This window comes from Polyergus mexicanus, unplaced genomic scaffold (assembly GCF_030449975.1).
Source record: "Polyergus mexicanus isolate NDT 795.1 unplaced genomic scaffold, iyPolMexi1.0 SCAF_89, whole genome shotgun sequence".
Taxonomy (NCBI): domain Eukaryota; kingdom Metazoa; phylum Arthropoda; class Insecta; order Hymenoptera; family Formicidae; genus Polyergus; species Polyergus mexicanus.
In genome coordinates this window covers 1-11,155 of record NW_027223409.1, presented here as the reverse complement: position 1 = coordinate 11,155, position 11,155 = coordinate 1, and the positions used below count along the sequence as shown (strand labels likewise).

General features: G+C 30.3%; 3 protein-coding genes across 4 annotated transcripts; 2 read left to right on the top strand and 1 right to left on the bottom strand.

Annotated features, from left to right (window-relative positions):
* Positions 1-263: 263 nt before the first annotated feature.
* On the top strand, positions 264-2,301 carry Mbf1 (multiprotein bridging factor 1). 2 transcript variants are annotated; one of them, XM_070314986.1, is made up of 5 exons: positions 266-636; positions 749-800; positions 1,227-1,241; positions 1,495-1,655; positions 1,764-2,299. In XM_070314986.1, the coding sequence occupies exons 1-5, from the start codon at positions 562-564 to the stop codon at positions 1,917-1,919; spliced, it is 459 nt and encodes a 152-aa protein (XP_070171087.1). In that variant the 5' UTR covers positions 266-561; the 3' UTR covers positions 1,920-2,299. The 2 variants fall into 2 exon arrangements, with proteins under 2 accessions (XP_070171088.1, XP_070171087.1); XM_070314987.1 differs by lacking the exon at positions 1,227-1,241 and having other exon boundaries at positions 264-636; positions 1,764-2,301.
* Positions 2,150-3,910, bottom strand: Prosbeta6 (proteasome beta6 subunit). The gene is made up of 4 exons (XM_070314985.1): positions 3,708-3,910; positions 3,360-3,549; positions 3,020-3,256; positions 2,150-2,860 (listed from the first exon to the last, which is right to left on the bottom strand). Exons 1-4 carry the CDS (start codon positions 3,803-3,805, stop codon positions 2,675-2,677), a joined length of 711 nt encoding a protein of 236 aa, XP_070171086.1. The 5' UTR covers positions 3,806-3,910; the 3' UTR covers positions 2,150-2,674.
* A 1,902-nt stretch (positions 3,911-5,812) lies between these two features.
* LOC138944112 (nose resistant to fluoxetine protein 6-like) lies at positions 5,813-10,996 on the top strand. Its single transcript, XM_070314993.1, has 7 exons — positions 5,813-6,163; positions 7,576-7,802; positions 9,061-9,278; positions 9,678-9,948; positions 10,314-10,474; positions 10,642-10,810; positions 10,895-10,996. Exons 1-7 carry the CDS (start codon positions 5,836-5,838, stop codon positions 10,916-10,918), a joined length of 1,398 nt encoding a protein of 465 aa, XP_070171094.1. The 5' UTR covers positions 5,813-5,835; the 3' UTR covers positions 10,919-10,996.
* The last annotated feature ends 159 nt before the right edge of the window (positions 10,997-11,155 follow it).

The window sequence follows — 11,155 nt, the reverse complement described above, 5'->3', positions numbered from 1 at the left end:
GTCGAAATTGGATAGATTTTTATAAATTTGGATGAATGTAAATTATCGTCTATTTGTTCTGAAGTAAGCGTAAACGCTATTTTATTGTTTACGATATTTTTAGCATTTACTTTAGCGTTAACGCTACTTTAGCATTTACGCTAATTAATTAAACAACAGTTGCTTAGGCAGCCAAAAGTTTACTTCTCCATTACGACACGATTCAGCGTGTCATTATTTTAAATGTCAAATTTCGCGGTTGACAGAGCTCGAAGATTCCAAGGATGGCGATCTATCGATCGACACCACATGGAAAATAGTGACGTGAACGTAAAATTCGACGAAATTACGTGTAGTTTTGCTTCGAAGCGCGATCTGATGTTCGCAAAATTGTAACTACGCGCCGGTCGATCGAGCGGTCGCGTTGTATGACTTTCGGAACGTCTGCGACGAAGAGAAGAGAGAACTTGCTGTGAAGCAACACGACACAGCAAGCAAAGTGTAGGGAATAGCCGCTAATCGTAGTTACTGGGAAGACGTTTCAACGTGATAACATTGATCGTTCGCAGCAGTTTTTACAACATGTCAGATTGGGACACCGCGCCTATTACGCTGCGTAAACGCGCTCCAAAATCGTCCACACTCAAAACCGAGAAGGTCTGAAAACTCGCAAAATCCGGTGCGCGGTTATCACACGTTAGCACGAGAGATCGCGATGCCCGTACTTTGCGTCGCACGCGATTCTTAACTGTAAGTTTATTATTTACAGGCGGTGAACGATGCACGGCGGCAGGGTTTCACCGTAGAGACACAAGCGAAATGTGAGTAGAAATTTGTTTTTAGATTTTCTTGCATTTTTCCGCGGTTACTTCGGATAATTATTCGTTTCAATGTAAACAAAAACGTGCTCGCCACTTTAAGCGCGACAATTTTGCGTATTCTTATCAATGATAACAGTTATTTCAAGTTACACAATCACACAATTTTTTTAGAATGAAATAGGATTTTACTGCAAAGAGGAATAATAATTACCATGTTACTTCTTTCCTTAAAAATGAAAATATTTAAATTTTACCATAGATTTTTCTTTCTTTCTTCTTCTTTTTTTTCCTATTATTATTAAAGAAGCATATTATCAGAATTATTGTCACGTCATCGTACACACACACACACACACATACACATATATGTTATATCATAGATAAAAATCTTAAGTTAAATATAAAATTGATATGTTTTATGTACAGATTCGATAAATACAAGTATGTGAAGCATCTATTTTAAAGGATAAGTTGATATTTTATTATATTATAAGAATATAACTGAGAGATATAAATAAAAAGCAGAAAGCATCGAACCAAGATTCAAATAATATATTTTTCACATTTCAATAACGTAAAATAATAATATGCTAGATATTTTGTTACTTACCAGAGAAAGATCCAGTTTGTCTTATAATTTTTTTTTTTGTAATAATTTTATCGAAAGTATAATAATACTGAAACTTCTGATTAGGGGGTGGCGGTGCAAACAGACAGCACGTAACCACAAAAAATACAGCTAAATTAGATCGTGAAACAGAAGAATTAAAACATGATCAAATTCCACTTGAACTTGGTAAACTTATCCAACAAGGAAGGCAAAACAAAGGATTATCTCAAAAAGATTTAGCTACAGTAAAGTATTTTTGTCTTTATAATTTGGAGTTATTTATCATTAGGAAAATAAAACAATATACGAATATTTGTTATTATTAATAATCTTTATATGCGTTTTTTTTATAGAAAGTAAACGAAAAGGCACAAGTCATTAATGATTATGAAGCAGGGCGTGGAATACCAAATCAAATGGTCATTGGCAAGATCGAGCGAGTACTTGGAATTAAATTGCGTGGTAAAGATCGCGGCAGACCGTTAACGACCCCCGGGACGAAGAAGTGAATCTCGGGGGGAAACAGTCTACTTTCGATCTTTATATACTATTTCCAAGAAAGAACTATGAGAAAGATGGTAGAATGGAATGCAACAAACAAACCCCTAACCTTCTTTCCTTTGGTTACATTGATATGATAAGAATGGGTTATAATTAACTTGCCTTTATGGTAAAAGAAATATATTTTAGAATATCGTGAATACACGTGTATGTGAAGTAACATACACAGTACATACAATGCATATAGTGTAATATTAAACAAGGCTTATTGAGTTACCTTTGCATAATCATTTACATATTATAGATTTTCAAGTGTACATTACTAATGCTAGTTATGAAATAAGAGCAAAATATGTTTGAATGACAGAATAAAATTCTTAATTTATAATAAAGTATCTGATATTTGTTCATTGAGCATCATAGTACAGAAAATTTGTAATGAAAGATTTTTTTATCAAGAGTTTATAAGATAGGTATAGATAAGATATCCATATTTAAAATAGAAAACATTGTGTATAAATATAAAGAAGACCTATTCAAGTAACACTATGTGTATTAGTATCTTTTATATTATGATGCATGTGTTTTTTACACCATTTTTTTTAGGTAATCTACATATTTAATTAGATTTCTTTATTCTATAAAGAATATTAGTATTATTTTGAAGAGTACTTAAAAGAGTGAAGTTTTGATAACAAAAAATATGTTGATATTGAAATAATTTTATTTGCACAATATATATAAATGCTTTTTCTCATTTCTATTAATCTTTTCTCAAAGCAAAACTGGAGTCTTTTATTCCATCCTTAGTAATAATTTTAATACTTATTCCATCACCTGTATATATATCTCTCTCAGCTGCAGAAGTGAAAACATCTTTCAAGATTGCCACAGCCTTTTCTTGAGTTAAGACTGCAGGAGTGACTCCTTCTTGATTCTTGTATCCAATCTAAAGAGGATAAAAACATTACATAACACACTATATATAATATATATATATATATATGTATATATATATATATACTATCTTTCTAAAATCTTTACCTTTTTCAAATATTTTTTATTTTCCTATAAAAATAAATTATATCTACATTATATTAAAACATACCTGATTATCGAGAAGTGGTTGTAAAAGTGCACCTGCTGAACCACCAGCTCTATATGTAGTTTTTTCACAATGTCCAATTGGATCATAACTATATATGCATCCTTTTCCATTCTCATCTAATCCAGCAAGTATATTAGTAACATAATAAGGGAAGAATCTTTTATGATACAGCATTATTGAGAGCATCTGTGCTGCCGCTGGAGTTGTCATTTCTTTTTGATGTTCGTGTTGGTACATCTAAAGTAAAGATAAATATTGCATGTATATCTGATAATTTATGATGATCTATATGATTGCTTTACAATTTGTTTAGTTCCAATTGAATGTGCAACATTCATACCTGCATGCGAGCGGATAAGAGACGAGTTAAAGTCAAAGTATCGCACCAGCAACCAGAGCATCCTAGAATGGTGGTGTTTGACAAAGGGAATAATTTATCCTGTTCCCGAGTATAGATTGAAAATCCCGTACTAAGACGAGTATCCGCAGCTATGACACAGAAATCATCTCCTGCAAGAGCCACTACGCTCCTAAAAATAAAATAACAATATCCTTCAAGAATACAACGCATTTCATTCGAGAAATATAACAAAATAAAAATTAAAAATATTAATTAATCATAATCGTTCGGTCATGATAATTAAAATTAGTAGAGATATAGGATATAGGTTATTTTCAATTTACTCACCCTCCGTTGTCAGAATAAGGACTGAAGCTTACTTTTTTTGCTCCCTGTATCTCGTAATCGGGTAAACATCCTTTTCTATTTTCTGTTAATAGAGCCATTGTTGTATTTCGTCTGCAAAATATCGAATGTAATTACCCGTCACACATAAAATTGAATGACACTACAATTTCAATATTCAAGAGAGACATAGAGATATAGACAGCAGCATGATATCTGACATCGGACGACGAAAGACGAAGGCGAAACAATCATGTTGGTCATGTTCTCTTATTGGTCAATTTCATACTACACTTTACCCCACGAATAGGATTTTCGAACGCACCTCAAATGTTGAAAGCGTTTGTTTAAGCAACAAAGAGGATCGTCTTTATCTCGATTGCTCAAAGGTTTTCAGCATTTACGATGGTCGCGTTCAGCAGAGAAAATCAATAGCAATTGAATGTGATTGGCTTTTACTTTTAGAACCAACACATCACTTGTTGAGTGATGACAAGACGATAACTGAACACTACTGTCTCTGCCGACCGCGACCAATGAGCTCTGTTAGGCCGATATTACATTTGTCGTACGACAAACTTTTTAAGCGCATTGATTGGCTGCAAAATAGAAACTTTCTGGAGTCTCTAGAAATTAGCTAATCAATGCGCTTGAAAAGTTTGTCGTACGACAAATGTAATATCGGCCTTACACGGCACCCTTAATCAGGTTTAATAACATCCGTAGTTGTGAAACTGGCCAATCACAGCTATTCCTCTAAAAAATGGAATGACATTGAGCTTTGTTACACGGCACCCCTAATCGGGGTTAGTAACATCCGTAATTCTAAGACTGACCAATCACAGTCATTCCATTCTTTAGCAGAATAGCTGTGATTGGCCAGTTTCACAACTACGGATGTTATTAAACCCGATTAAGGGTGCCGTGTAACAGAGCTCACAGTCAAGATGAACGCAGTCTGTTGGTTTAGTCGCAGAATTCGAATTCTGGCGGCAAATCTTTTGATATTAGGAAAACATGAGTCGGAAGAAGAGTTATTCGGATAATCTCCTTTTCTAGGCTGCGTTCGAAAACATCATCCGTATGCATTCTATCTTTGTTCAACATACATAACAAGGTTATGTACAAAATATTTCCGAACCCTAATATTGTGCATTATTCAATGGTGGCATTTAAATCCGCAAGTGGTTTCCGTTTACTTTTCTTGCTCTCGTTTTTATTTTTTGCAGAAATACGTTTTCTAATAACTTTGAAAATACATTTTCTAATAACTTTGAAGATTTTTTGAGAGTATTAAAAGATGCATATTATTGCACGAGAATTGTATTAACGGCAATATTCATCGGCGAATTAATGGAGAGATTTTAAATTACGATATGAATTGCAATTAATCTTAAGTATAGTTTATTAATATATAAATATTTATAGAAATAGTTTATTAAAATTTTATTTATTATTCAGTAATTTTATTGCGAGATAAATTCTCCGAATCGAGAATAAATTATAGATAAAAGCCATGACACAAACATTCTTAAGAGTTTTGACCGATACAATTCTAAAGGTTAAAGGTTTATTATACCTATACCCATACAGCACAGAACGTTATAACAACATCGCGGCAATGTTACACAAATGTTGCTGCAATGTTCTGTGCTGTATGGGTATTGTACTCGGTCTTACGTATCGTAGCTTTATGAGATCTTATGATCATAATCAAAATTTTTTTATGTATCACGACCATTATCAAACAATGATCGTCTGAGATAAAAAAAAACTACAATAAACTAACGTTTTAGCATTGTCATGTCTACTTATTTATTCATTTTATCTCACTACATCCTAGAGAGCTAAAGTTAAGACCATGACACGCGAAAAAGTTTTATTTGTAATTGTAAAGCTATAATCAAATCTACCAATCACAGTCAAACATTATTGAAACGGGACACGCGAAAATGTTTGTGATTGGTCGATTTGTTTACGGCCTTACGGTTACATTTAAAACTTTTTCATCGTGGCTTTACCCGAGCTCTCTACGATGTAGTGGGGTAAGGTGAATAAATAAATAGGCATAACAATGGTAGCTGCTTTAGTTTATTATAGTTTGTTCATCGTAGACAGTCATTGTCTGACAATGTTCAAACAAATTGTGTTAATTTTTATTAGCACACTATTGTTGAGAGTATCAAGTAATTTTGCTGAACAGAGTCACTCCGCATCAGAACAATGGACATTTAATGAAAATAATTCTTCGGACCCGGTGAATTTAAACAATATTTTAGATGGCGGCAATTGCAATACTGAACAGTGCTTTGCAAATACGGGATCATTAAATCCTATAAATCTACCGTTGTTACCTATGATCTTTGCTCAGTCCGAGGATTTGCCAGATGGAAAATGTAAAGAAGACGCACAACGATTTTTAAAGGAATTGCAAAATGGTACTCTGTGGGCTGTGCAAAGTAAGTATCGAAAATTACAAAATTTGTGTAAACTAAACTATTTAAAAATTTGTGTTCATAAATTATTATTGCGAGAGATGTTAAAATATATTCTTTTATTAAATATTATACAGTAAAAAAGAAATTAGATATATTCAAATAATTTAAATAATTTGTAAGGCGTTTTGTGTAGTACGTTTTTATATCTCAAATATATATTTGCTTTTAAAAAAGTATGTAAATTTAAATAGAATTTTATTATCTCGCTATCAAACTCATGTTTTTACTTTTTTTCCTTTTTATAGAGTTTTATTAAATTCTAAACTTAATGGTCAAATTTTATTGTTGTTTTTGTGTTTTTTATTCTCTCGCCGCACATTATACTTACTTCGTGCTGTGAATAATTGTTGTGATAAAGATTATAATTTTGACGAGTCTTATTAGTTAATTATTATATGAGCATCTTTTTTATTCTTTAAGGATGAATTTAATCTTGATTAATTTGACAACACAATATGATACGCTATAAATTACTCGTTTTTCCTTTTTTTGAATATTTCTCTATTGCGCGTTCCTCTTTTATCTCCGATCTGGAAGGATACATTAAAAGAGACAACAATGTCTTCCGATATACTTAATCAATTAAATTTCTCGATAATATTTAAGTAATATATATTATCGTTTAAATGGTATGGTTCAACTGCTTTATCTTGTGAAAAAATCTGTAAACGGAAAGAATCTGTAAACCGCATGTCATAAACTCTCTGAGAATGCGGAAGGCATTATTATATATTCGCGCGTGTACCCGCAAATATAATTAAGTGGTTTCAATATTAAATTTTAAGTAATAATCAAGATGTATGAGCAAACATGTTAGAAATTTACATTCTTTTTTAATTTATGATGATTGTTATTAAAAATATGTGGTTACGTAGTAACAACTAAAAAATGCAGTATCTTCACATAACGAATTAAAAAACAAAATTGATAATAAAAATATTAAATAAAGTATAAAAATTATATCCACAAGAGTAAAATCAAATTTTAAAACTTAATAAATTTTTTATAAAAAATAATCAAATTATATAAGTATATATATACCTGTCAGAAATTTACATCTTATTTTATTTTTATGATGATTGTTATTGTCTACAGCTAAAAAGTATTGCACACATAACTAACTAAAAAACAAAACATTAGTCGAATAATAAAAATATTAAATAAGCTATAAAAATTAATAAAGTGATTGTTATGCGTATATATATATAGATGCCTATCTGTATGCATAATTACAATCTTTAATTTGAATCATTCATAACTCTGAAGTACTCTATTATTGTTTTAATATTTCCGTAATAAAATTTTTAGACGAAATATACAAATAAAATATCTCATTTTACTTTTGACTTATAATTAGTGAAATTTTGTTTTAGTGTTTGATTCTTCATCGAAATATCCTGATGGCATATTATACGGTAATACAAGACATTTAGGTAATTTTGATGAATGTTACAATTTACAAAGTGATATGGGAGAAGTCGAAAATAAAATGGCTGGTAGATATTGTTTAGTCGATCTTGAGTATAAAAGGAAAGATGCGATTTCTTATAGACCAACTATGAATTACGATCCAAATGAATCTTTTTGGGAAGCAATAGAGGTATATTAGTAAAAATATATAGACTAAGAATGGTATTTGCTTACAATGTTTTGCTATTAAAGAACAGATTAATAGAAAAGAAAAGAAAATGAGATACAGAAAAGGAGGAAGAATCAGAAAAAAATGTCTTCTGTCTCCATTCGTACGTATATAATCTTTAATAAAAGAAGATATTCTTTTCTGATTATTTCTCTCTTTTGTCTATTCTTCAAGCTAGTGCTCGGAATTAGATACCCTTTTCGGGCCGATATCTGAGGCGCCGCATGCGCTTCCCCCACTATCGCTCGAGATTCAAAGACCGAGCCGCCGATCGCGCGTGTCACGCTATGCTTCAGGAGCGTCCCTGTATAAAAAATATGCTGAGACTGTACTTTTCGTCAAATCGTCATTTAAATTTGCCTTGCTAGATAATTTTTATAAATTTCTATTATTAATATATTATATATGTAATCTATTACGCGCATATATATTATGTGTCATAATAATATATTTTAGAGACAGTAATATATATATATATATATATATATATATATATATATATATATATAATAATTACAATTTTGATAATAGCTTTCCACATCACCCATGAGATACTATTGTCGATGTGTTTTTTTTTAAAGTGATTTTCCCATAGGCCAGTAGGCCTATTCCATTATCCTATTTTTATTTCTTTATCTTTATTATCTTTTAGTGGAATAGGCCTACTGGCGAAACCACTTAAAAAAAAACGCATCGACAATAATACCTCATGAGTGATGTGGAAAACTATTATCAAAATTGTAATTATTATATATATTGTATATTGCTGTCTCTAAAATATATTATTATAACATATAATATATATGTGCGTAATAAATTACATATATAATATATTGATAATAGAAATTTATAAAAATTATCTAGCAAGGCAAATTTAAATGACGATTTGACGAAAAGTACAGTCTCAGCATATTTTTTATACAGGGACGCTCCTGAAGCATAGCGTGACACGCGCGATCGGCGGCTCGGCCTTTGAACCTCGAACGATAGTGGGGACAGCACATGCGGCACCTCAGATATCGGCCCGAAAAGGGCATTTAATTCCGAACACTGCTCTAAGCTATATAATTTCTTTATATATATGTTGGGTTTTTTTTTTATAAATGTTATCATAGTATGCAAATAATTTTTTTTTCTTATAAACATTTGTGTAATAAAATAATTTTTTTTGTATTATTAAATAATTAGTTTTATATAAATAATGATAATGTGTATACAGGAACGAGGAAATATTCATCGCATTCGTCGCTATTTATTGAAACTAGCTTTATGCGTACCATCAACATGTAGCGCAAAAGACGTAGAAACGGCTTTAAAAAGGCCTCTAGAAAAGATCGGTGCAAATAACAATATTAATATAGAACCTGCCATTCATGTAGATTTTTGCCAAACAATTGAGGAAGCGCCTAAATTTACTCTCGCTGGAAAAATATATTGGTGAATAATATTAATATCACAAAATATGTAAATTTAAAAAATTATATATCATATAAGAAGAATCCATCGTTTTCGCTTAAAACTATAAAAGTATTATTTAGATAATTCTATTAAAAGTATTATTCAGATTTTACATAAATTATGTCTTGTTCACTTTTTCTTTGTTTTTCTTGTTCTCTTTCTGTGTTATATTTTATCGTATATCTTTAGCCATAATAAAAGTATATATATATATATATGTATGTATATAATAAAACTAAAAATGTAATCAATTTAAGTGTTAAAAGAAAAAGAAAAAATTCATAATTTAAATAAAAATCTCATTTTTTTGCCAAGTTATACATTTTAATATAATACTATGTTATGTGATTTCTGTATAATTTCTATAATCTTTTTCAGTATTGTGTTACTAAGCTTGTTGATTTTAATACTCGTCAGTACTTGGTATGAGACTGAATTAAGTAGCGGAAATACATCAACTGTACAAAAAGCGTTACTTTGTTTTTCACTTCGAAGAAATTTTAAAAGTGTCCTTCAGGTAAATCACTCAAATCCGGGTCTGGACAGCATACACTTTATACGATTTTTCTTATCACTTATTGTATTAAATGGACACCGTCTGATACAATATTATGCTAATCCAACGGTTAATGTCATATATTTTGAAAGAGTAAGTATTGTAGTTTATATATATATATAAGGCAATAGAGGCATATAGGTAATAGAGAGGCAATAATAAATATTTCTAATATTTTAATATTTTATATTTAGTAACGTCGTTTTACATTTTGTCAATATTAAATAAAGGGCTAACAATATATTATTGTACATAATATATGAATATTATTTTTGAAATTGTTTTCATGAATTTTTGTGTCCAAATTTTGTGTCTACAATTATATAATATTTAGACATTTATAATATAATAACATTTGAAAAGTTATATATTTTTTAATATTAGATTGATATATTGCCTTATTGAACAAAATTACCTGTATATCCATTTGATCTAATTGTAAATATCTCTTTTTGTAGTCATTTGCTATACCAGCAATAGCCTTTTATTTAAATGGAAAAAATGTGATAGACATGTTTTTTGCGTTGGGCGCTCTTCTAGTCACATATCATATGTTAGCGGATCTAGATCGAAGGAAGCAATTCAATTTTTTCAGTGATATTGTAACCAGATATTTTAGGTAAATATAAAAAGAACATTTTTTTTTACCGATATTTGAAACTTTTTCAAGTATATGGAATATAATATAATGTACAATTTAAAAATTTTTAAGATTATAAATATATCATTTAAAGAATCATACCATTCTTTGATTCTATTAAAATACATTTCGATTTATGAATATAGATTAACACCGTCCTACGCAATAATAATCTTCTTTCATGTTTGGATCTTACCGCTTCTTGGTTCGGGACCCTTTTGGAAGGATGAAATCGTACACGAGAGCGAGGAATGTGCCGCTAATTGGTGGTCAAATCTATTGTATATTAACAATTATGTAAAATCAACAGAAATAGTAAGATATTTTAGATTGATTGATATATAGAGGTAAAGAATTCGTGTGTGAACAATATACATATCCGTTTTTTTTTTAATTTAGTGTATGTTTCAAACGTGTATTTAGCCGTCGATTTCCAGTTATTTATTCTTAGCCAATTTGTAATTTACGCATTTTGGTGTATGCCTCGTAAAATTGGATATTCTTTTCTCGAACGCTAAGTACTCTGCGTTGATACCACTGCTTTTTTTTTTAACATATTCATACGGTGTACCGCCTATTTTTCTATTTACGCTGCGGTAAGTTATGCGTATATTATTTATATGTATATATAGCAAGTACTCTGCGTTGATACCACTGCTT